This window comes from Bradysia coprophila, unplaced genomic scaffold (assembly GCF_014529535.1).
Source record: "Bradysia coprophila strain Holo2 unplaced genomic scaffold, BU_Bcop_v1 contig_70, whole genome shotgun sequence".
In the NCBI taxonomy this organism is placed as follows: domain Eukaryota; kingdom Metazoa; phylum Arthropoda; class Insecta; order Diptera; family Sciaridae; genus Bradysia; species Bradysia coprophila.
The window spans coordinates 3,746,111-3,773,663 of NW_023503941.1; the positions used below are offsets into that span (position 1 = coordinate 3,746,111).

Here is a 27,553-nt window from a genome sequence, read left to right on the forward strand (position 1 = left end):
GGTAATTTAATTTTGACATGCATGTCGAGTACACATTAAATTTTATAAAACCGTTCATTGATAAAATGTATCAGATCGGTAGCGATAGCCATATGTATATATACAGCTTATAATACTGGTATGTGTATAGCAGCGGGCAAACCGCACCGTGAGTGTACCAACACTGAAATTATTATTCAAATAATTTTACTTTCCAATCGCTTTGAACCGAATTTTCAATCAGTTGTTAACAGATGGTCATGCTTAATGGATACACGATATATACGCATTACGCATATACAACACACATTATGCATGACACACTGATCAATATTTTCTAAAAAAAAAATCAATCGAAATTGAAACTAAGACAGCTGATCACTAGAAGAAATTGGTTGTGATGGATTGCAATAGCGATTGCTAAATAAAATGTTTCATCGATCGGTTCGTCGCTTTTATATCGTCCGAATCTTTTGTTTTATCGGCTTCGAACGTGTTCTATGAATTTGATCAATTTAACGACACGATAATTGGAATTTAATTGAATAAATAAAGGGAAAAAAAACCGTGTCGATAAGAGAGAGGAAAAACGTTTCTAGTCGATTAATCGGGTTTTCGTTTAAAAAATAAATAAAATCGAATCGGTTCCGTTCATTACATAAACCGGATGATTTCGTAAGTTTTGTTTTAAGTGAATCTTTAAACAAACAACAAAAAAGTGAAATAAAAGAAAGAAAAAAATAAATAAATTTAATTTAATTTCGGAAATGGAGAAAAGGTCACTGTAGATAAAAATATAAGTTGTGTTTGTGGTGTGCTTACTGTAATGGATCCACCTTGGGATCCGAGAAATGTTACACATTTTATACATCATTTGGATGTATAATACAAAAGAAAGTGAAATGAGACACAGCGTTAAAAAAGAAATTTTTACTTTGTGTGGTATAGATCGAACTGTATATTGCTAACCATACCAACGTACGTTGTAGGTACGTGAGAAAGAAAATAACGAAAATATAATAACAACAAAACGAACGTTAATTTCAATGTTACTTACAATTTTCTGTGTGCCTATGTGACCGTGACTGAATTATTTTTTATTTTTTGCATATAAATCTAAAGTTAATTACCAAGAAAAACAGAGAGCAACGAAAAAAAAGACTTCACACAAATCTGAATCGTAGAAATTTTTCAGTTTTTCTTTTCGCATTTCGTGCTGGAGTGCGTTTTGCATGTTTGAAAACAAAACAACCATTCAGACTTCATTATCAGACAGAAAGACAATCATAAAAAAAAACAATTCACAAACTGCATTCAATGCAAGTCTATTATGAAGATTTTATTCATTTTCTTCGTTTCATTGGGAACGTTTCGGAGTTTTGTGTGCGGCAAAAATTACAATAGCCAGTACAATGAGATCGTTAAAAATGCATCGCTGCCAAATGTCATCAAAGAAGAACTGCCAAAAGAGTCGAAATTTTTCGACGAATTCAATGACTGTAAGTAATCTATAAACAGCCATTTCGACCAATCATAAAATCAATGTACATGAGAAAGTGGCGCGTATGAGATGTACGTCTTAAGGCTTGATTTCCACTTCCCAAAAAGTACTCCGTGTGAAAGACAAAATAGAATTTTTTTCAATTTTTTCATTATTTATTTGACAGCTCGCTCTCTCATGTCTCACGGAGTACTTTTTGTTGAGTGGAGTGGACACTTAATGCTTGATTTCATCTTACGCCGTTTTCGCTCCGTTTGCACTCCGTTTGCACTCCGTTTATTTTTTAAACAATAAAAAAGAGGCGTGGTTTAGCTAATTCTCTCTGTGCGCATGCGCAATATCTAAACGGAGACCCAAACGGTGAAATGCGATTGCAGCTTAAACGGAGTAAGAGGAAATCAAGCATAAGCATTACGACGGAGAGCCTCTCTACCGTACAACGCATAAAAGCCTTAGAGAAGCAAATTTGTGAGAGAAAATATATAAAATTCTCTCACAAATTCGCCTCTCTACGGTTTTTGTACGGTAGCTCTGTAGTAAACCTGAATTTTCCCAATGAAAGTAAATAGATAGGTATGGCCAAACGTTCAAATTTGTTCTAGCCGGAGCATATACGGATTTGCATGGCGCCACCCCTAACGAACTCATTTCTAGTGCAAATTTCCACTAGAAATGAGTTCATTTGAGGTGGCGCCATGCAAATCCGTATATGCTCCGACTTGTATGGACTGGCCATACCTACTTATTCATTGAATTTTCCATGTTTAAAATTTAACGAATTTTCTTCACTAGAACCGATTTAGTCGGTTTTTCACAACAAAAATCATTAGATAGGTTAATCTAGGGTGATGGCTATGAGTCGACCAAAATTTAAATAATCGGAATAAGTCCCAGATTCTTCACAGAAAAGATAGATAAATCTTCGAAGGGCGGAGAGGACATGAATCGTGACAGTTCGAAACATATACACCAAAGTTAACAACGAAAAAATGACTGCCAGTTCAATTCAATGAACAAAAATCAAAATATTAGTCTACGAGATGGACTGTCGCTATCGATATAGATCAAGTCCTAGTAACTGTAAACCCTAATACTAACAGCAGCACCGTCACCCATAGAGAAACCTAACCTCAACTATGTGAAAAAAAAGGAAATTTGTGAGCTGCCGTTAAATTTAATAGATTTCGAATGTATAAAAGGTGAAATTATAATTGTTTCTTGTGTGAAGTAAGTGTTTATGCTCATTAGTTTACAAGAAAACCGTGCAAACCACTCAAGACCATACGAATTGTCAAATTTCATCCATTGAGACATAATGCTCAAAACAAACGAGGCATTGAAAACGTGTTTTGGTCCTATATTTTTCATGACGAAATTTTCGAAACTGTCAAATGAAGTTAGAACTTTTTCTATTCAAAATCGCGATTGCTGCATCTGTCAATGAAAACTAGGACCAAAACACGTTTTCAATGCCTCGTTTGTTTTGAGCATAACCTCATCAATATTTAAAATAAACTTTCACGCTGGCAGACAATAAACCAGAATGCATTAGACTCTGCTACGCTACCGTACAACGCATAAAAACCTTAGAGAGGCGAATTTGTGAGAGAATTTTATATATTTTCTCTCACAAATTTGCCTCTATAAGGTTTTTTACAGTGAACGACATCTCAAATGTCTCACTGTCATTTTTTTCAGAGAATGTAATTGTGAATTTGCAATGACACAATAAAATTCTCAGAAAAATTTGACAGTGAGACATTTGAGATGTCGTTCACTGTATGCGTTGTACGGTAGAACGTTGTTCATCAATTTGGAAGCAACCTTGTGATAATCGCAAACTCACTCATTTGTGCAACTTGGTTCGGCTCGGATATACAAACTCTCACTTGTCAAAAAGACAGTACATCACAAAGTTCATGTAATGAATCACTTTTGCAGCTTCCAATTACCAACTATTTCCACCTCACCCAATTGATGATAAGGGAAGAGATTAGGGCGCATCAAAAACGGCGCAGTTAATTTCTTTTCTATGTTACACCATTAGATGTTACCAGTAATTTTTGTAATATCAAAACAATATCAAAACAATTAAAAAAATATTCAAAAAAAAACTAAAATTTATTTCATGGAGAGAATCGTCACAAAATTCGAAAATTAAAATTTGAGTTAAAAACATTGAAAAAACAATAAATTAATTCAGCTTTTGCTCTTCGACATTATACGGCTCTTCTCCCATGCTGGTTGGATCTTGATTACTAGATTAATTGTCCATGGTACTTTCAGTTTGCGATAGTCGGCTGAGAGAATATTTTTGGATTGAACAGCAGCAAGTTGCGAATGTCACAAATTTTTACTTACCAAACTATAAGTAGCAGACTTAGAAGAAGAAGAATTTGCTAAAATGAACGAACGATTTGCGTAAATTATTCGTTTTTATGTCAGACCTTCGAACTGAACCGTTCACAAACTACTGGAAGAAGAAGAAGAAGAAGAAGAAGAAGAATGAGTTGTTGAAGAATTTCATTTTGAGCGATGAGATTTCCTTATATCGTTATGAGAAACTGTCAAAGGAACTGTCACGTAAACGGAGAAAAAAATTGAAATAAATTCAATTTCCACTCCGTTTGCGTGACAGTTCTTTTGTTCTATTTTACAACTGTCATGTAGACGGAGGCTAAACGGAGTGCTAGAGTTCTTAAGCCTTCATTAATATGTCGATAAGCTGGCCGTTTCCGCCAATACAATTAGTATAATAAGGTAATACTTCCTTGTACATTACACAGACACTCGTTGCACTCGTGTACAAATAAGCCCCCAGTAATTCGTACGGGGCCAAAAAATGTATTCTGAAATTAATCATTTCGATCCAAATGTTAACTCTAAAAAGGCGATTAGCTTTTTTGTCGAACGATTCGTAATTATATTATTGCATCGTCAGCGACTAATGTCTAAGAAATTTGAACAGAAAAATGTGCGTTAGAACACACTTGTTTTATATAGAAAAGCATCAAGTTGGATTAACAACTCACAAAATGACCAAACTTAACAAAATAAACTGAAAAAATGTCGATTATGCTCGGGAAGAACCCAACATTTTTTCACATTTGAGTTTACAATTTTGGCACATAACGAATTTTTACGACAAATCAACGCACTTCAAGCAAAAGTGGTACTCTAAATAGGGTACTGAAACTTGACAGTGCTCCATACAAAATTTTACACTGTAAAAAGAGTGGGGATAAAATTTCATACAAAAAGTACTCTATTTGGCAGCTGCCATTAATAGCACTTTTGCTTGAAGTGCGTTGGACAAATATAAAATTTCGGCAGAGAGAATTCAATCAGAAATTAGGAAATATTGAAAAATAAGGATGATTTATCAAAAATAAGGAGGAGTGGGCCGCCTGATAGTGTTTCTTTTACAGCAAACGTCACTGAAATTTAGGCATGCATTTGCTTCAGCCGTTTTTCAGCTGATCCATTCATATGCAAACAAAAGTCAATACACGCGCGTGTCTAACTATTTCACTCGTATAGAGAGGCGTATACGCCTCTCTATACGAGTGAAATAGTATGAACCCTTTTGTTTGTATGAGTGGATAAACAGCTGAAGCAACATGTCTAAATTTCACTGCGGTCGTCTGTATAAACACTTGGATCTAGGGGTGTGGTGAAGTCAATTCGATCAAAGAGAAATTTCGGATCCCGACTTTCAGGTGCATTCATTTTTGTAATGTTGCCACTTGACGTAAATGAATTCAATACGTGAGCAACATAACGAAACTAAATCCAACTGAAAGTAGGAATCCGTTTGTAACTGCGCATTTGCGTTCCCTTCGTTCAGTGTTTTTACATACTTTGGAATTCGATTTCATACAAACTCAGCAGGAGCAACAACATTTGTCACAAGAAAATAGAGGACGAACATTATGAAAATTAATTCACCTGGAAGTCCGGATTCAAAATAACTCTGATCGTCTGCATTATCTTCAGCGTTTTAATACTTTGAACTGGAACGACTCTTGAGATCATAGATAATTGTAATTATCTAACCCAACTTATTGTGGAGGTCTGCTTGAGATAATTAGACCCGTACGAAGTACTGGGGTCTTATGCGTTTACGCATACGTCCGTAACACGTCGAATTGGACTCCCTGAGTAAGGGGAAACCTATTGTGGTTGTCTAGAGATGCCAAATCAGTGAGAAAAAAAATGTCCGTCTGTCCGTCTGTCCGTCTTCACGATAACTTGAGTAAAACGCATCCGATTTTGAAAATTCTTTTTTTTCCTGTTTGGTAATGTCAAAAGACAGGCTAAGTTCGAAGATGAGTGATTTTGGATCGACCCGTCCTGAGCTGGGGCCCAATAAGTGCTTTACGGTTTTTCGAAGATATCTCCGGACATTTAAACGTTAAACTTGTAAGTGATACGTCAAATAAAAGGTATTTACAATACCGATCGACAAAAAAAAAGTTTATGGAAATCGGATGACCGACTCGTGAGTTAGACCCCTTGGTGTGAAACAGGCACAGGGCGGCAAGCAGTTTTTGCTTGTAGGTCGGCCACATTTCAACATATTTCGTCTGTTTTAGCTTTATTAGATAGGTATTGACCGTACCAATCAGGGAAAAGTTTTTGAAATTATGTTCTCCGGAGCGTGAGCTAGGTCTCTTGGAGTGAGCTCTTATCTGGCTACTCGGCCGTACAGTGAACGTGGAGTATTTTGTCAATATTTCGAGTAAATTTTGACCGAATTTCATGATTTTTTTTTTGTTTGAAAGGTATTAACGAATGTAAAGCGTCGGTAAAATTTCCGGTCTCCTAACAAAATGGCTGCCGGTGGCCATATTGGATTTTATTCAAAGTGATATATCTTGGGAAAAATGGTACTTAGAGTGTTTCTGTTAACATGGAAATAATTTGTTATGTGTGTGGGGTGTTTCAGGCATTCCATATGTGGACATTTAGATATATCTATATTCACCTATATTGAGCTATATACAGGCATATAGAGCTATATAATAGCATATTCATCTGTGAAATGTTTATTTATAGTGAAATATAGCTAAATATAGCTAAATATAGCGGTACATAGCTGTTTAAATAGGAATTTATGAAATTTGTCTTCGTACGGGGCTGTCTATATTGCATCCGGCAATTTAGTTGTATATGATAACAAGACAAAGAGTGGATAATGTAAGTGATTTTAAGGGGCGAATAGCTTTTCACTAGAGAATGAAGTAAAAGAAATGAAGAGTTTCACATTAAAGGCTTTTGATACGAATAGGTGTTTCGTACGGGTCGGCGTTAGCTATGTTTTTTGGGATAATTTTGAAATATCTCCTCCTTCACTGGAGTTAGAACAAATGACGACAGAGATGTAGATGGTTGAAGACAACAATTTCTCGAGATTTTTTGCAATGAAATTTGTGAGAATGTGATATGATTCAACTGTTTCGTAACTGTTTGCGGTTTCATTGGACAGTACTAATGAAATTATTTACAATATTTACCAGACAGATTTGGTAATTTCTGTAATAAAAAAATATTGAAAACGAAACAAATACGAAAAAAGTGTTCGATATAGAGATACGGACGGACGGGGGGAATAACATTGAAACGTAGAAAGAAAGAAAAAAAAATTAAGTAACACCAACCGGACATCAAGAGATGAAATTCAATTGTAAGTACGCGGTGATTTAATCTAACGCAAATAACGATTTTCCAAGTCGTTTACTTCCAAAAAGAGTAAAAGTTTCTTAAAAAAATATCCGAATGTTTCGTAATGCCAAAGTAAATAGAGAGAAAAAAAAACGTCCGTCCGTTTTTCATCTATATAACGACGAGTACATTCCTCAACTATGCTCATTTTTATTAGCACCACTTTTTAATCACTTGCAATCGTCTACATTACATTACATTGATGCGATGATAATTAAAGACTTAGCCATTTGCCTTACCATATTTTTATGGTAATTTTCTCGTTCGTAATTATATTGTAATCGAAATGTTACCTATACCGCACACTTTAGTGGCAGTACACGCTTTAATATACCAACATATCGAAACAATGACACCGTAAGCCGCCACAATTTTACGGCGAGATTCACTTCTTCATTTGTAAATTTTTATAGTTTAAACCATTTGAATCGGTTGCTGCTACTTCATTAAATTATAATGTATATAACTGCGCAAACACCACACACATCAGGTGCTGGTGTTGCATTTTATTTTTACTTTCACCGTTCGTGACACCATGACTTGATTGAAAAGTGAAATATAAAATTGCTAATGTGAATGGAAAAACCATTTTTTTTCTTAGTCAACATGTCAGATTATAGGGAATCGCTGCGATGGCAATGGTACTGATTATTACGGATGATCTACTGTCAGCTGTCGATTTGTCTTAGAATCGGAATTGAAGAAAATACCCTTGAGGAGGTGCGACAAGTGTATATTCCAGAAATATTAAATCGAAATGAAGTAATAGATCCAACAGTGAAACTTACCGTATGTGAACCATTTGAACTACGTATTATCAAGACATTTACTTCAAATCTTTTACTTCGTTTTGTTTTAACACGAACTCAGACAGCATTAGATCAAAACATTGTCAGAAACCATTCGCTATTGATTTAGCAATGTGTCTGCTTTATGGCACGAACGTTTGGTCGTTAGAGGTTTGGTGCTCAGCGCCTCTGTTACCCAAAATTTGTTGACTTAGTCAACACTTTGGTTAACCGAACCAACGATATAGAGATATTTTGGTCTCTCTATGTCTCTACCAAACACGTCACATGCATCAGTGTGAGCACTTGAAGTTTTCATACTTCGTCTTCTTGCACAACACGAACACTTGTTTCTTTGTTGATATCAAAATCCAGCTTTAAGGTAGCTCACCAACTGACACCTGCATGTGTGTTGGCATGTTCTGTGATGGAATAACATGAAGGCTTACTTTCATTTTATTTATAATTCGCTAGATATTTTCATGCAACAATGTATGACATACGAATACAAAACGACCCAAGACGTATTTAAGACTTCTCAAAGATCGAAACGGTAGCAGAAACCATTTGATTGCATATTTCATGTGTAAACAGACATCAATTTGACGCAGACTGACTGACATAGGTCATAGGAAAAACTCTCGTTAGGATACTCTAACAATAGGATTGGTGTAGATGTTTCAAACTGCGACCATATGAGAGACTGATAGGCACAAACGTTTGCTGTTTATTCATCAAGGTCCAGCCTTTCACAGACAACATGAATATATACCCAACATAACTATCCGGTCTGCTACAGGTCGATTCACCTCTTACACATCAATATCGATCATTTTCCGTCAGTCGGTTAGTTGATTCCCTACATTGTGTTGGGTGCCTTTCTAAGTCTTTTCATTTCGCAAATATATTAAAATCTGAAGAGCATGTTGATCAGTTAATTCATTCGTACACACACCGGTATACGTAAAAGTAACATGTGCCCTACATAACGGCGGAAAAGACGAATTAAAACCAGTAATACTCCAATTGTCGCAAATGCAAATTACATGAAGATCACACACTTGACAATGTGTGTGCACAGTGACTAGGTTGAATATTAAGTCGAAAACCACAAAAAAAAGTAAAATTTACGCAAGCGAAGAATACATTTTAAATGAATTAGGCCTGTGCGATTACATCGGTTACAAACGCGTTTTGACATCGTGTCATCAAGAAGATAGATAGAGTATGAAATTGTGATTCATTGCAAACGTAACCTCTGCGCAGAATATTTTTTCCGCTCAATACACTTACATATTGGACAATGCATGTTACACCTGACGAAGTAATAGATTTTGTATCAATCTGTTGACAATGAAACGGAAGTAGGACAATTCACATCTGTTTTGATCTGAAGAGGTGATTAAGTTGCGACGTTCGATGTTTTTCATTTTCTTTAATTTTTTTTGTCAAAAATGCCGCGCTTCTCAGTTAATCCAGTCCAAGGTTATTAACTTTGCCATATTATCGTCAAGAGTGGTGTGCCTTGGTGGACCTCTGTTCCCTTCCCGATCATGACTTAAATCACGTTATAGCCTTCCTGTCCCTACTAAGAACTTATCCAGAATGACAGGACCCAAAGCAACAACATCGGAAGGTTGCACCACATAGTCTCCAAGGATACTGCGCCTTAGTCAGAGGAATTTAGGACACTCACATTCTTCTAGTTCACATGAGTCGCCGAAAGTCTCAGCTTGTTCATTAGGGCGTATCGAATTTTGAGAATTTTAAGGGTCGCGATAGCCTGTGTGCGGAAAACGTAGATCATTGAAAACTAAGTCCAGGCATATGGTTGATGGATCCGAAGGTGCCCGGGAAGAAGTCCCCCCGGACGACTTTAACTGTCAAATGGTCATAACTCGGAAAGTTAAGAGTATTTTTGAAAACAATGTTCTAGCAGGATGTAGAGCGTTAAAAACTCTACAAAACTGCCAAAGAAACCGATGGTCTAAAAGGTGTGTCTGTCGAGGTTTTCTAACATCGAAAGTTCGACATTTTGGTTTTTGACTTTTATTTGCTGAGAGACAAATTATTAACTTTAGCTTTTGGCATGAGGTTGTAGAGGAGGTCGAGTACTACCAGTACACTAGGCATTGTCCCGGTCGGCGATCCATCCGAAACCACTTTTTCAACATTTTTGAATGGACTTTTTAAGTGTACCCACGTCGCCCACGAAGCCATTGCTGGTAACCTTGGCCAGTAAGTGCACATAATATTCCATAACAGTAGCTGAACTCTTTTACAAAATATTTAAGAATTCGGTGTAGCACATTTTGTACTACAAAATCTGAGAAAGTGAAATTTGTGAGAAAAACAACAAATAATCGTTTTAATTAGTTATTTGACCCACGAACAGTAGTAAGAAGTCGATTTCGTTGCAAATACACATTTTTCGATATTTTTACAAAAGGTTGAACTTCGTGGTATACCGTGTCAATATAATGTGCTACATCGAGATCCAAATATTTTGTAAAAGAGTTCAGCTACTGTTATGGAATATTATGTGCACTTACTGGCCAAGGTTACCTCAACTCAGCAACACCGGTTACAGTGTCTGCACTGGCTTCGTGGGCGACGTGGGTACACTTAAAAAGTTCATTCATTAATGTTGAAAAAATGGTTTCGGATGGATCGCCGACCGGGACAATGCCTAGTGTACTGGTAGTACTCGACCTCCTCTACAACCTCATGCCAAAAGCTAAACTTAATAATTTGTCTCTCAGGAAATAAAAGTCAAAAACGAAAATGTCGAACTTTCGATGTTAGAAAACCTCGACAGACACACCTTTTGGACCATCGGTTTCTTTGGCAGTTTTGTAGAGTTTTTAACGCTCTACATCCTGCTAGAACATTGTTTTCAGAAATACTCTCAACTTTCCGAGTTATGACCATTTGAAAGTTAAAGTCGTCCGGGGGACTTCTTCCCGGGCACCTTCGAATCCATCAACCATATGCCTGGAATTAGTTTTCAATGATCTACGTTTTCCGCACACAGGCTATCGCGGCCCTTAAAATTCTAAAAATTCGATACGCCCTATTGTTCATGGGCCAATTTAGACCACAATGTCCGTTGATCGTTCCTAAGACTCAGCTGATGAGATTCCGGGAAATGTTGAGGACATCTTTGGCCCATTGAGCGTTCGATCGGAATGCGTCTTTCCACAGCCTCAACGCCAAATATACCTAGCTTTGGATAAAAATTTCAATTTTGCCGGAAAGTTGACCTCAATAATTTATTTCAGGTCAGGTTTGTATAGAGCGAACATACTGCAAACCAAACAATAGTACAATAGAAAAGGGGCCTGGTCGACGGAAAAATGATAAGTTGGTACGCCTGTGGAGAGATAGATAGAACTAAATAGCCTCAATACGAACAACACACACTCTACGGATAATAGCGGCAGAGTCGAAATTTTGCTTGATTTTTGCAAGTGGTTCCAGGTGGTTCCGGGTGGTACCTGTGGTCCAATCGAAAAGTGATGTATGGAAGGTGCCCCTTATTTTTGATAATGTACAAGTCGTCCATACATCATTTTGTCCAAAAACTTCAAATTTAGCCGATATAATTTTGGGTCATTTTGACTCTGCCGCTATTATCCGTAGAGTGTGTGTTGTTCGTATCGAGGCTATTTAGATAGAACAAGTGAATGACAACGGGCACCTATGGGAGGGAATGCGAGAGAATTGCATACAAAATTGGTTCTATTATCTCTTAAAGGTACCAGCTGTCATTCACATGTTCTGTCACATTCTATCTTGCCACAGGCGTACCAACTCAACTTTTCATTTCTCTGTCAAAACGGCCCCTCAATTAAGTTGTGTTCTGGTGATTGGTTTGCAGTACGTTGGTTAAACTTACCAATTTAGCCTTTACAGAGAGTAGCAGACTTAAAGTGTCAACGGGATGATTGTTTCTGTCTGAATTTACAATTTACAATGAATTCTTGCTTTTGCTCTGCTAAATGAATGCGCGTAAAAGATATGACGAAAATGTTCCCCTTTTGTTTCAAAAACGAATTTAAAATAATTTATGACATCAGATGCGCGTGTGTCTAGATATATTTCACCATACAATTATGCTTGAAAAGCAACAATAAATAATTAAAATTTTTTTTTTTTTCGTATCTAGGCATCGTTTAGGTAGAAATAACTAGTACGACTCATCCGTGGAAAAGTTAACCGTTAAGTGCCCTTTTGATATATTGTTGTAACATTCAAGAAACATTCATTTTCTCTCGTTGTTTTAACCAAATTGTTTAATATTATAAATCAAAGCAATTGAGTATCATGATGGGTCTCTTTATTTTTTCTGCGTTGCGTTGATAGAAATCTGTTAATATTTTCAAGTGGATTATGTGTTCACTATCATATACGACGCGCTCATCATACCATGTGAATAAATTTAAACGTTTGGCTTGTTTTTATACTTGTAAATAGTTAACCATTGCACACATAATTACAAATTGTGCGCCTAAATTATTTAGACATGTACCGCTCTACTTTTTTGTTTAAAAAGATTACACCGAGAATGGAGTCAGTCAAATAAAATTGGTTTTTTGTTCAGCTTTTTTTTTGTAAAGGCAAAAACAAGTCTACGAGAGACTCTATACCTGTCTTATATAAGAAAGTTGCACAGTTAAACTCATTCTTTTATTTATTTAAAAAAATAAAATAAAATTTTATTATTTTAACGCGCCAGCGTCAGAGAATTTATTTTTTATTTAAAGTTATGCATTTGCCAATTGCTACATATGCTATGTTACAAATAGGCGAAAAACTATAAATGAAACAATGCAACTCTGATGTTAGAAAAGCACAAGCAGCAAAAGAAGAATTATTTTCGAATCAGTTTCCATTTGGAAAAATCGCTACATGATCACATAACACACAGTTAGTGCGATGAAATCGGAGGCATTCAAATTGAAAATGAGGATAATTTCAATTTAATTACGAAAAGTGATCTAGGCGTTTGTTGGTACTTTGTATTTCATTACTTTCGCTCGGCCGAATCTCCGATACAGCATTCACACAGCATGCCAAATCGATCAAATTTTATATTATTTTATTTTATTTTTTTATTTTTATATGACAAAATTGAATTAATTGGCCTAGAACAAAATTTCCAGTAGGGTCTATTGGTAGCCAGTGTCTCAAATGTCAAAAAAATAATTCCAAAGATGAAAAGGGAAATTCTAGAGAATTTTTCTAGTAGTACACTTCAACGCGTGTTGTCGATTCCTGGAGGAGTGGGCGCGCTACGGTTATGGTGTCTCGAATAGTAGAGGTCCAACGACATCAATATATCGTCCAAATCGTGTACTGTAGTTTTTTTTTGTAAACACTTCGAGAGGTTTGTGATTTTTTCTTCGTAGAATGCCTCATACACCGCTCACACGAAGATTTTTCACATTTTTCAAAGTGCACCTCTAAGCATCAAAACAAAATTATTTCAAGACAAAATTTGTCCTGTAAATTACTCAGAAAAGTCCCGTGAATCATCAGCTTTTGAAAATCTCTCATTCAATGAATGTACAAACCAGGTATGGTCTGTTAATACAAATCGGAGGACATGGCGATTTCATATAAACAAACTCACCTCTAATCGGTATGTCCTCCGCTCCATACAAAGTTTGACATTCGACCATACCTTGTGTTGACGTTCATTGCTTAAATTGACTCTTTGATGCTTGATTTCCTCTGACGCCGTTTACGCTCCGTTTGCATTCCGCTTACTCTTGAAACAATAAAAAAGAGGCGTGGTTTAGCTAAACGGAGCGTAAACGGCGTAAGAGGAAATCAAGGATTAATTTCGATTTGTGTTCTCAGTTTTCATTCTTTCTGTATTTCTATCCGTCATTGCTGTTTGACTAAGCAGTCAATAACGAGAGCTAGTACAGAAACGAATATTCTTTCTCTCTTGGAGTTGCTCAGTTAATTTAACTCTGTAGCGCTTTTCTTCACGATATAAAGTGTTAAAAGAGCGTAAAAACAGGAAAAAAACAGTTAATTTAACTGAGCTTGATATGTCAAAATGTGTATGTAAAAAGGGGAAAAAACCAGTTAATTCAACTGATCTCGATGGGTGATATGTATGTCAAAATGAGAACTCTCTTTTACCACTGTGTATTTTAGTCGTGAAGAAAATGAGAACTGTCATGAAACACTGAACTGAACTTTGATGTAATTGTCATACAAAATTGTAGCGCAATTTCAGCTCAGTTGAAATTTTGTTTTGTGATACTTCCACAGTCAAAATATGGCGATCATCGTAGGCTCCTTGTATGCAACCTTGGTGGAAACGAATGTGATCTTTCTGATGTTTGCGTGTAAAATATGAGATTTTAATGAAGCAATTGTTTTCTATTGACGGATTTTCTACAAAAAATCAACTCCTGTGACGATTCTCGTCGCCGTAACGATGTGATGCTTTTTTTTAATGTACAATCTTCAGAAGTGGTGTGTTTCCGTGTGTCTAATAACATGGCGATCTGCGTCAAGGCTGCATACTTTGGGGAGGTCACGCAGATACAGATACGCGGGTTACACACCACAGTTGATGATAAAATGGCCGATTTCATACAAAAATTCACCTACTCTGATGATTCTCGTCGTCTTGATGATGTGGTGAATTTTTTGTATATGTAAAGTCATCAGAAGTGGGGTGTTCCTGCGTATCTAATAATCCTCAAAGTATACAGTAGGGTGGGTCGTATTTTCATTTTGTTTTTATTTTAAAAGGCCTGGCCCCAGGCTGTACTTAGAATTGACCAAGGAATCCGAAACAGCAAAACATTTTTTTAAATTCATTTTTCTCTTGCCTCTAGGCTGATTTTTGATTTTCCGGGTTTTCCATTTGACTTTTTCATTCTAACAAAAAATTGCCAACTTTGGGCTTCGAAAACAGAGTTCCTGTGAGTTTCTTTAACTCGTTATCATCAAACTTCTCTGCAATGGATTCTCTACGAGATTACCTGTTCAGACATACCTCACACGACATATTATGCCATGTTTTGCCGATTTTATTTGCAAAAAAGTTGAAAATTTTGGTCGAAAAGTCTTAGTTGGGAACACTGACAGAGTTACTCTGCCCGAGTGAAGGCGAAGATCAACAGCGTTCTTATGGTATTTCATAGCTGGACTCCTCAGGTATTAACTACAGTTAGCAGTAATGCCTTCTCTTCCCAAATGTCCGAGATATGAGTCAACAATGTGTGCAACCTCATGCTACTACCACGAAATCAAAAATCAGCCTAGAGGCAAGGGAAAAATGAATTTTTGAAATTTTTTATTTGCTGTTTCGGGTTCCTTGGTCAATTCTAAGTATAGCCTGGGGCCAGGCCTTTTAAAATAAAAACAAATTGAAAATACGACCTACTCTAGTATACAGCCTTGGATCTGCGTGACCTCCCCAAAGTTTACAGCCTTGAGTGTGTAGCACACCCCATATTATGGCTTAGTTTTTGACATTCATTATACGACGTCAGTGTTTTTTTTGTCCACCTGTCAGTTCTAAATATTTAAATTTTTGGCGCACTTATGGCGTAAATTTAAATTGTAAGCATTGCCGTCCAGTGTTTATTTACTTTCCAAGCAAACGAATCTCCGGTTAAAATTTCATTTCAATCCAATTAAACTCCTCCATCAACATCGAACGATGACACTCTAGCACATTCACGTAATTTCTTTTTAACACAATCGAATCGAAACCTCTAATAATACGCTATGGCAATATATAGAGTTAGGTACAATTCCAAAAAAAAATGTGAATTTACTACGAGAGGTTCAATCCAAGTAAAACTTAAATGATAAAAATACAAAAGAAGAAGAAGAAGAAAGAAAAGAACGGTGTGCTGTGCATACGATGGTTGTTGATGGTATATACAAAAATTGTGTGTTGTAATTGTGCTTTTATTATAGAAAAATAAGAAATTTCACTTTATGCAGCATAAAGCAAAACGATATCTCTCTCTTTTGGCGAAATGAAAGAAAAAAACATTTTTAATTTAGAGTTTAGTTTGTCTACAACATTGTCGGGAATTGGATCGTTAAAAATTCGAAAAGAACAATAAACGTCCGCGATCTGTTTCTGCATACGAAAATTATTTTCGGGTTCCACTCGCACGTAGTAGTAAACCGTTGATGGTAGATACCACTTCAAAAATGGGATAATAATGACTGTGGGAGCTTGAGTGATCGGTCGTCACTAAGCGTTTTTGATTTAGTGAAAAAGACAAACGAAAAAATCGTTTCTGTTTGAATCGCATCGCATTTAAGACATTTTTGATGGCCAAACAAGTGTTTAACGTTATGCAGAACTGGGATTTTATTTGAAAGTAAAAAAGACACTGACGACGTGCTGCACAACCGTATTTCTTCCACTCCGTTTTTGTGAAATGTTCGTCGCAACGATGACAGTGCCGGAAATAATTAAATATTTAAAATTAAGTAGATTGATAAGAGTCAAAGCTGTGATATTCATATTGTGCTTGAATGTTGTATTCAAACTGAGCACCGTGCGCTGTGAACCAACCAGCCAGCAAGAGCAAGAATTATTGCTATTAGATGCGTTAAGCAAACGGCAGCCGAGTAATACCAATTATGGTTCATCGAATTCACTAATGGACATGTTGGGTAGAAGTATGTAAATTCGAAGTAATTTTTGATTGATGCAATGGCAACGACCGTTTATGTTTGCGAAAACAAAAAAAAAAAATTTTCAACATGTGAACGAAATGCACGCAACGAAATCAAAGAGAAAAGGAAATGTAATGCGGAGTTACGGTTAACGACAATTTGCATCGCAATTTTGTGCAAAGATTGAGATAATAATATTAAAGTCTTTGCGTGTGCAACGTCGTTCTAGTGGAAAGTTTACAGTCTCTGCAGAAGCACGAAACTTGTGAAACCATTTCCGTTTCAATCAGAATTTTCCCAAAATAGTAGATTATGCACCTCTGACAAAAATGTTTATTTTGACGATTTGGAAGTTGCCCTAGAGAGATAACATCGAGATTATCGTTCTAGGCACAGGCCCGGGCTGGCCATATGGTGAATTCGGGGAATTCCCGATGGGCCTTTTGGATTTTTGTATGAGAATTTTTAATTTGTGGGCCTTTTTAAATTGAGTTGCATGGAGCCCCCGATGGGCTTTTTCGAGCCAGTCCGGTACTGTACTAGGCATATAGGTTAGCTCGAGACTTTTTCACAACAGAAGTAGTGGAAGAGCCGGAAAGAATTGTGGTCCCATTTTGTGCAACGGCAGAGTCCTTCTCACTTTCTGATCCGTCTTTTCGGATCTTTAACCTAATGAAACTATAGCGAAAGCGTGATTTTTTACGAATTTTTCAGGTGACGGGACATTTCTGTACGGTCAATATCGTCAGGAATATTAGGATGAATAGAGAAAGTCAGATTGTTCGAACAGAACCGGAAAGCTACATTGTCCCAAAAAATTGTTTCTGTTCGAACAATCTGACTTTTCATAATATCGTTTTTTTTTGGCGATAATGTCGTTCAGAAAACGATATTGTCGTACGAAAATTTTTGACCCAGGACCATAATATCGATAAATAATATGAAAACTTTGAAAATATTCGATATAATCGTTTTTTGGATGATATTATCGTTCGAAAAACGATAATTTCATTTTTTTCAACGATGTTGTTGTTCTAAAAAATTTTCATGGACTTGTTGAGAATATAAATAATAATTTTATTTTCAACCCCACATTGCGTCACTCTCTTCTTAAAAATTATTACAGAAATTAATGTTCTGTTATTGACTTGTTGACTTGCTTAATTACTTCGCGTAATTTAATCAATTCAAATTTTCTCACACATTTGTTGATAATAAATTTAGTTTTTCAAAAACATTCTGGGCATAGAAATGATAACAGAGGGCGTTACTGCTGCCTCACCGGTGCAGCGACATCTGTTATCATTTTTCTGAATCTGGACGATGTAGATTGTTCTCGTCATAAAAAGCAACGATGCTACTGCCGTATAGTCGGTCTTTTGAGATAAACTCGCGGAATTTTGAAAAACGACACATTTTCTGTTTCGTTGTTTACTGGTTTTTATGTGCATTTTGCTTGTATTTTTATATTGAGAAATCAGAAACTCAAGTAAAACGCCGAAACAGAAAATGGGTCGGCTTTCAAAATTCCGCGAGTGTACGACATTTAAAAAATCAAAATCATTTGTTAAGAAATTTAACTTTTTCAATGAAAATATTGTTCGTGTGAAGTGTTAGGAGACCGACTTCGACTTGACGACAGCGTCAATCATTGACATTGAAGATTCTGAGAAGTAATGCTTAAATCCACAATCTATTATCACCCAGTTCTATATCATCGACCCCAAAATTATCGACCAATGCGACGATTCTCGCATTTTCGTAGCTCAAAATATTCGTTTTTGACAGTTGAGTGTAAAAGATCCCATTAGAACTATTAAGTTACGAATTCTGAAAGTTACGAACGGCATGAGAATCTACGCCCGGAATATTTGATGACCGAAAACCATAGTAATTTCGAACCGATTTTCAAAAGCTTTGTTTTTATCCACAAAGAATGCAATATTTCGCATGATGGTTAACAGGCACTCTTTTTCAAACTGTACTACTCACAGACCAATATTACTAGGCTTCACCTCTTGAGTCATTAGTCGGCACTAGTGGCAAAAAAATCTGGTGGTTCAAAGTAACAAAAAAGCAACTCAAACCTTGTTTTTCTTGACTGAAAGTCAGGGTCTTACGACAGTAAATCTCTTGAAATATCCGTTACGATGAGTTCCATATGATTCTCATACTCATGGTTTGCAGTCCCTTCACGATAAAATATATTTTTTTAATTAAAAAATTTATGGAAAAATATTTCAGTACATGCGGTACAGCTGTCAAAATGACATGTCATAACAAAGCGGTCATGAAATTACAGTTATTGCTGCTCTCTCAATATATTACATGCTTCAGTTGTGACCAAGGTAAATATAGTGAGGAGGTAATGCCATTCATACGCGCGGCCTAGCACATAAGTTCGATGCCAATGACATCTTTTTTTTTTAAATGGATGACTATGATTTACTTTTACTTCAAAAAAATATTTTCACTATTTTACAACAGATGGCCCGACTTTCTATTCCATTTTTTGCTTTCAACAAAGGGATTCGATGGCGTTTGTATCGAAGTTTCGTGCCACCGCACATCTGATTCGATCATTACCTCCTCACTATATTTACCTTGGTTGTGACCTTGTTGTGTAATAAATTATTGCAGAGCAAGATGTGAGATCATGGGTCAGCATGTAACAGTTATTTCCCTAACGCATGCTGAAAGGCTTTTTTTAGTGAATGGAGGTTTCCAGCACGACCCGGAATCTAATTCGCTAAAAAAGTCTTTCAGCATAAGTTACGAACAATGTTTCTCCTAAATGACGCTGGAATTACGCGACGAGTTCGCGATATTTTAACACTAGTCTGTTTTGACTCGTCTGATTACGAGACTAACCTTCGGCTCCCACGAGTCAAAGCACAGCAATTGGAAGCTGGTACGTAATGCACTAATATTTCAAGCTCAAAAACTTCCACAAACTGCCTAGGATGACAATAAATACTTTGAGCCTTCGTAAAATAATTGGCGACTGTTCGTTTCGGGTAAACTCAATTTTTTGTCGTTAGTATCAAAAAATCTATTTAAGAATCGAGTTTATTTGAAGGAACTGGCGTCACCTGTGACTTTTTTGGGGTTTTTGTGGGATAATGAAACGCTTCCATGAACAAATCTAAAGTAGGTGGCTCGGTCATTATTGCAAAAGAAAGGACTACACTCTCAGTGCCTTAGAAAAATCCTATTTCACCTCTTAAATACCGAAATGTCCTCATCATTCGATAATTCTACAAAAAAACAATTAATTTCTTTTCAGTGATTCCTCAAACTTGCAAGTTTAAAGGTCGCCGCTATGAATGCGGTTTAAGCATATCATGTGGTAAGTGTCCATCATCATCATCATTTTGCTGATAATTTATTGATCTCTTTGAAATTTGAGTCAAATTTTAAAACGAAATTTTGTTTCGTGCTCCTTAGTACTCGCCGGTGGAAAACCATTGGATCTGTGTTCCGGTGGCATGATTTGGTCGTGTTGCGTTGACAGAGAATTACATCAAGAATCAAATCCGACACTTGGCGCCGTGCACAATGCAAGTGAGTGATGTGTACAAGTTTAACATTTTCACTTTTGTTCCGAGTTCGTTGTTGCATGATGAGTTCAATTTCGTAATAGTGAAGACAAAATGAATGCAACAAATTGCAAAATCGTTTTGATCAATTTCGTTCAAATTGAAATTGATGATAAGTGCAACTTTCACCCACGGATAAACGATCGCGAATCGGTCGAGTTGAATAACATTCTCGGGAAATTTTGTTTAAAAAAATCGAAAAATTTTATGCAAAAAATTGGACAAATCAGATGAACCAGTAAAAGAATCTTACTTTGGACCTAAACTGGTCTGAATTTTCAGTTGTTCAGTTTAAGACAACCCAATAGCTCGCTATCGGCAAAAGCATTATTTGTGAGAGCCAATATTCGACTCATACCAGTTTTGTTGCTAGTTAATCATAGATGGCACTAGGTTTGTCGCTCAGTTCATTGCTTTGACACACAAAAAATAATTTTGTAATAGAACTGTTCCAAGCACAGGTGCAACATGCCGTTTACTGTCAAACGTAAACAGCCACAGAGCCACAACCTCAACGCTTTATCATACATTTTGAAATAACATTGTTCGGTTAAGGTTCGTCATTGGGAAATGATAGGACAGTTTCCCGAAAATGTATGGAAAATTTTATCACAAAAATTCACCGAAAAAATTCAAAGAAACTGCTTTCCATTGTATTCGGGCATAGTCTCTTTAGGTCGCCAAGGCATATTTGAACACTAAAACACTTTTTACTCGATGCAAAAACAAAAAGTTTTTTTTTGTTTTGTCGCGACAAAAACACAGAAAATATTTCGACACAACTGTGACCCTCCGCTACTATAAGTACTGGAATGAATGTTTGCTGTGTTCACTTCGGCGGTAAAATATTTTCATTCAAAAAAGTGTCGGACATATTATAAAAATCATGAAACAGTTGATAAAGGGTAGCGTATACATTTAATAATGCTCATCGACCATTTTTTAAAGCTTTACGAGAGCTCAGCGGACATTCTCTCAACGATGGGAGAGCATTTATTAAAAATTTAGCCTCTCGTAAGACTGCGCTGAGCGTAAATAAATGTTCGTTTCTCTTTAGTAAGGTAAGAAGACTTCGCGAAGTCTAATTATGCCACCTGTTTGAATAAAAATATCAACTGAGGTCGAATAATTCTTCGCTGAGCTTTAACAAACCTCCGCTGAGCTCTAATAATTCTCCGCTAGGCTTCAGGAAGTGTCCGTTGGGCCTAAGCAAGTTGCAGGAAGGCTTAATGGAGCGAGTCGGACACTCAGCGGAGATCTGCCAAAGCTAAGTGGAGTCATGTTTAATCATAGCCACAATCATTAGGTATCCGCTGATGCTTATTGAGCGTTCGCTTAGCTTCATTGCCTTTCTACAACATGCTAAGGTCTGACGGACTCTTACTGAAGCCTAGCGGAGAATTATTAGAACTCATTAGAGGTTTGTCAAAGCTCAGCGGAGAATTATTAGAGCTCAGCGGAGGTTTGTTAAAGCTCAGCGGAGAATTATTCGACCTCAGCCGATATTTTTATTCAAAGAGGTGGCATAATAAGACTCAGCGAAATCTTGTTAGCTTACTGAAGAAGTGGGAGAGGCTACAATTTTGAAGTATCGGGCGCTTTTTTGAATGAAAATATTTTACCGCCGAAGTGAACACAGCAAACATTAATTCTAGTCCTTATAGTAGCTGAGTGTCACAGTTGTGTCGAAATATTTTCTGTGTTTTTGTCGCGACAAAACAAAAAATAAATTTTGTTTTTGCATCGAGTAAAAAGTGTTTTAGTGTTTAAATATGCCTTGGGTACCTAAAGAGACGGTGCACGAATACAATGGAAAGCATCATGGGTGAGTTTCTTTGAATCTTTTCGGTGAATTTTTGTGATAAAATTTTCCATACATTTTCGGGAAACTGTCCTATCATTTCCCAATGACGGGCCTTAAGTTGTCTGTGGATGACGTTTGACATTTCGATGTTGCACTTGGAACAGACCAAGGTAAATATAGTGAGGAGGTAATGTCATCCAGACGCGCGGTATAGCACATAAGTTCGATGCCACTGACATCTTTTTTTTAAATTAATAGTTGACTATGATTTACTTGTGTTTTCACAAAATATTTTGGCTATCTCACAACAGATGGCTCGAGTTTCTACTCCTTTTTTTGTCTTTAACGAAGGGAAGAGATGGCGTTTGTATCGAACTTTCGTGCCACCGCACATCTGATTCAGTTATATATGGCATTACCTCCTCACTATATTTACCTTGGAACAGACCTATGAAAGGGCCTCAAAGAATAGAACCGTAAGCTTCGAAAATACCCCTTTTCACCGCTAATCTGTGAAGGTGGCCAGTGGTTAACATATATAGAGGTTTGACAGTTTTGTGTAGCGCTAAATAGATTTGATGTAAGGTAGTGAATATGACAGAATAAATGTTGTAAGCGCAAAAATTCTACCGAACTCGCAAGTGAACTTGCGCTACACTTGAAGGGATTTTTTATGAATGAACGACAATAAAGAGCTTTTTACAAATTTTCTTCATACAACACCAGAAGAGGTTTTTCGAGCCAGTTCGGCCCTGGTTGCGCTATTAAGTAAAAGAAATCCTAATGAAAAGAGTATGTGTCCGGAGATTGGGACGGTGGACACTAAAAATTGCGCTTGACAGATAGAGTAGACAGTTAAATGTCTGATACCTAGGAATTCTAACGAAATGGTCAGGCTACCGAGCCACTTTATTGAACTCACGTCGAGGCAATAAATAGATCATTGTCAATGTCGTTTGAGCTGTCAAATAAGTTGTCATTTTCACAAAGCTAACCTCCAATCGAACAAAAAAGTATTGGATGGTGAGACGCCACACAAATTATCATACATTTCAAGGGACGGCTCTGCGAACGAAACATCTTTTGAGGTTAGCTTTGTGAAATTGACAACTTATTTGACACTTTTTGAGAGAAGAAACCGCTATTTGACACTGATCTATTGTGACAAAATGAAGGGAATGCCATAAACGCATCCCAATTTATCTCACCGTTCAACACTAACAATTCTAGGCGACGTAATTCACTTATATGGATTCTATCCGGAGTCAACAATTTCTTCTAGCAACAGACCGCGTCCCACTTATCACACACCTCTGTATACGCCGCATACAACCGTACCGTATCCAACGACACGTCCGTCATGGGATCATCACGAAACGAATCATATTTCCAGTCCTTCCTACTATCCACTGAAGCCGTTGCGTCCAGACACACACTTCGGCTTGATAGATGAGAACGGTTACGGACCATCGGCTGACTCTATTTACAGCGACAACAAGTATGGTGGATTGTATGGACAGCAGCAGCAACAAATTGACGACTATCAACCCGCTGAGGGTATTTGGGATTTAAAATCCATTAGATGCACAGATTGTAGCACAGAGTGTTGTACTTTTGCTTACACATAGACACACCGTAGCAATGTAGATCCTCTCTTCCATTCACCTTGTTTTCATAAGTCACCCGTCTCTCTCTCTCTGCATTCAAATTGTCCAAACTTCCTTCAATAACCGAATCTAAACCTACTTCCAGGTTGTGGTGAACTATACACACGATCGAACCGTATTGTCGGTGGCCATTCGTCCGGTTTTGCCACACATCCATGGCAAGCAGCTCTGATTAAGACTGGTTTCCTGTCAAGAAAGTTGAGCTGCGGCGGAGCACTACTATCCAATCGATTCGTGGTCACGGCCGCGCATTGCGTGTCCACGTCACCCAATTCGAATCTAAAAGTTCGATTGGGTGAATGGGATGTGAGGGACCAGGACGAACGGCTCAATCACGAAGAGTTCAACATCGAACGGAAGGAAGTGCATCCGAACTATTCACCGACGGATTTTAAAAATGATGTCGCGTTGGTGAAGCTGGATCGTGCCGTTGTTTTCAAGCAGCACATCATACCGGTATGTCTGCCACCGAAGTCGGCAAAATTGGTGGGCAAAATGGCAACGGTGGCTGGATGGGGTCGAACACGACATGGCCAAAGTACTGTTCCATCCATTTTACAGGTAAGAAGATTCAGAGTTTCGATATGATGTTACGGCCGGTTCCACTGAGAAATTCCATTACGCAGGAAGTGGACGTTGAAGTAATTTCGAACGATCGATGTCAACGTTGGTTTCGTGCCGCTGGTCGACGTGAAACCATTCATGATGTGTTTTTGTGTGCCGGATATAAAGAGGTTTGTCGGTTCATTGTTGGCATTTTTTTTGGAGCTCTGCTAACATTTTGATGCATTCCAGGGTGGAAGAGACTCGTGTCAGGGCGATTCGGGTGGTCCGCTGACACTGACTTTGGATGGACGAAAGACTTTGATCGGATTGGTGTCGTGGGGTATCGGATGCGGTCGCGAACATTTGCCGGGCGTTTACACAAATATTCAGAAGTTTGTGCCTTGGATCGACAAAGTAATGGGAAAGGATTTCAAATGAAACGGTCGTTGAAAACTGGTTTTTGTGATGTGAGAATCTCGATGTGGCTGGGTTTGTATATTCGCTGGGTTTTGATATTGACGAGTGGGAAAATGCAATTGTTCCGTGATACTTGTGCATCAAAACTATATATTTTGTAGTGGGCGATATTCGCTGTATTTTGTGTAGGCTAGACGTAAATTATGTTTATTTGTCATAAATTTTGCTTTTAATTTTATTTATAATAACAACCGTCGCTGGATGGAATCCCCTAAGAAAAACGATGAAAAATAAAAATAGTTTTGAACATTGGAAAACTGGTTTTGTGTCGGATAAACTCTCTGCCTGGCTTTGTGCTCACTGAACGCACTTCATCCCACTCGGACAGATTGAATGAGCTGCATTTCGAAAGAAAATTCTACAAAACTTTTGACTCATCCCCAAAAATTCTAGGTTCTGAAAGAACACGTTGAGACAACCATGGAGGCGGGTGACACCAAATTGTATAAATTATTAGGGAAAACTCGATTTTTTCCAAAAATATCCAACACAAGTTAAAAATCGAAAAAACATTTTTTTTTACACGCGAGCATAGCTCAGCTACAATTTGAATGTTTCGTCTTTTACTTGCTACCCGCGTTATGGTCTAAGAATATAGTTTCTTTTGGCCATAAACACATAGGGAACAAGAACACTTATTCGACACTTATTCGAGAGTGCGATATGTTAAAAGACCGGCTGTTAGTTTGTGACTAAAGTATAATTTTATTGAACGAAATCATGTGCCGCTATATAAACCAAATATGCTTATGCTACAACATTCCAATCGAATAAACTAAATACCGTTCGCCAACATTGTTTTGTCTTACTAATTTCCTCTGGTGATACTTGACACATCGAATTGCACATTGGTATTTTCAACACCTTCCCTCAATGATAATAAAAACTGCTTTGATTCTCATTACTCAAAAATACCAATATTCACCCACATTCCGAAACAATACAAAACTTTCCATGACGTTCCGACTTGTCAAAAAAAATAAAAAACTTCACTCAGCACAGATAAAACTTTACTACTTAGGCCTTACAAACCTTCCCTTAAAGTTTTCATCTTTCTCATTAGAAATTACACATCCCTCATGATCAATCACTCAAACCTCAAATATTAATTCCTCAAGTTCAACTAATTCAACTATTTTAACCCGACCAAATAGCACAAAAGGACTAAGAGGGATTTTTTTGAAAGTGGACCAGGCTCCGTCGGAGCTGTTTTTTTGCGACGGTTAGTTCATATGCCCAGATAGCCCTTGGTCCCAATAGTCCAAAACTGCAGTCGTTTAATTTTCATATTTGCCTATCCAACGAGCCGCCACACATGTGTGTCCATTGTCTGTAGCGGCAGTAAATCACGTATAAAAACACCCTTCTTTCGAATTTTGCACCTTCACCACCAGCCAAGACGCAAATAGGAAAATTAAACGACAGCGGTTTTGGACTATTGGGGCCAAGGGCTATCTGGGCATATGAACAAACCGCCGCGAAAAAATAGCTCCGACGGAGCCTGGTCCACTTTCAAAAAAATCCATCTAATTCTTCTTTCAAATTTCAACTCATGGTCCTCAGACACTTCACATTTTGACTCTACAAAATCAAAAATTAAAATTCATCACTTGACACATAGATGAAATTATTCCACATTTTGCCTATCTTCTCGAATTTAAGACCTGTCTTCACTCACCAAGACTATCTCCTAATACATAAGACCTGACAAATTCAAATTCACGACTGTTTCAAAGTACCCAGACTATATTCCCGTATTTAAGGCCTGTCTCTACTTACCAAGACTACCTCCTCATACTTAATACCTGTCATTTACGTACCCAGACTATATTCTCATATGTTAGACCTGTCTTTACACTTACCAAGACTATCTCCTCATACTCAATACCTGTCATTTGATACCACGTTTTTATTGATTCAACACATGAATCGCTTCTTCAAAATGCCGTTGTTGCCTTGGGCATTTCCTTCGTGTGGCAGTCCTTTGCCAGATGTCCAGGTTCACCACATGAGTAACATTTGAATGGCTTTCGCTGTTTATTGTTCTTTGACTTAGAGAAAAGAGCATTGCCACCACCGCTTGCACTGTTGAGTCGCGTGTCTTGTAACAAAATGGTTTTTACCTCGTCAATTTTCAATTTTGCCTTCGAATTTTCCACAGCCATGACCAATGAGTCGAAATCTTTGGGTAGACCTGCCGTCATCAATGACGCCAATACTTCTTCGTCCAAGTTCAGCCCGTTTTTTTTACCTTTTGAGCAGTTGTCATCATCCGGTTCACGTAATCTTCTGTCGAATCACAATCAGCCAGCTGCAGTTGCACCAGTTCTTTCAGAAGACTAACTTTTCTGGATAAGCCGCTGTCCTGAAATGCTCGTTCGAGTGCTTCCCAGGCAGTTTTTGCTGTCGATGTGTCGCCAATATACGAATAGATACTCTCGTCCAGTAAAAGGTTTATTGCGGATCAGGCCTTTAAATCCAGCTCAACTTCGTCAATTTTACTTTCAGTTGGCTCTTTTAAAATGCATTTCCAATAGCCTTTTATGACCAAGTACGACTTGGCGCCAAGTGTCCCAATTTTCTCTTCCCTTCAACTTGGTAAGACTGGATTCTCTGTCGTTTGCCATATTTCTTAATAATTCACACAGAATTCAAAAACAGCAAAGAAAAAAAACTATGTCACAACAACGACTACTAAGTTATCTGACCACTCAACCGCTCAACGAGTCACTGTATTGATGATGCATCACTTCAATACTGATTTTCTTTAACACAGGAATTTTTTCACTTAGCAA

General features: G+C 37.3%; 1 protein-coding gene and 1 long non-coding RNA gene across 5 annotated transcripts; one reads left to right on the forward strand and one right to left on the reverse strand.

Moving 5' to 3' along the window:
• Positions 1-236: 236 nt before the first annotated feature.
• Positions 237-25,008, forward strand: LOC119083788 (serine proteinase stubble). Of its 4 annotated transcripts, none has more exons than XM_037193592.1 (7): positions 237-1,478; positions 19,952-20,014; positions 20,113-20,229; positions 23,299-23,625; positions 23,821-24,296; positions 24,362-24,469; positions 24,531-25,008. In XM_037193592.1, the coding sequence occupies exons 1-7, from the start codon at positions 1,310-1,312 to the stop codon at positions 24,717-24,719; spliced, it is 1,449 nt and encodes a 482-aa protein (XP_037049487.1). In that variant the 5' UTR covers positions 237-1,309; the 3' UTR covers positions 24,720-25,008. The 4 variants fall into 4 exon arrangements, with proteins under 4 accessions (XP_037049487.1, XP_037049489.1, XP_037049485.1 ...); XM_037193590.1 differs by lacking the exon at positions 237-1,478 and adding an exon at positions 16,035-16,668; XM_037193594.1 differs by lacking the exon at positions 23,299-23,625.
• Positions 3,579-4,043, reverse strand: LOC119083803. The gene is made up of 3 exons (XR_005088937.1): positions 3,952-4,043; positions 3,842-3,879; positions 3,579-3,780 (listed from the first exon to the last, which is right to left on the reverse strand). It is a non-coding gene; the product is annotated as an uncharacterized LOC119083803 (long non-coding RNA).
• Positions 25,009-27,553: the final 2,545 nt, after the last annotated feature.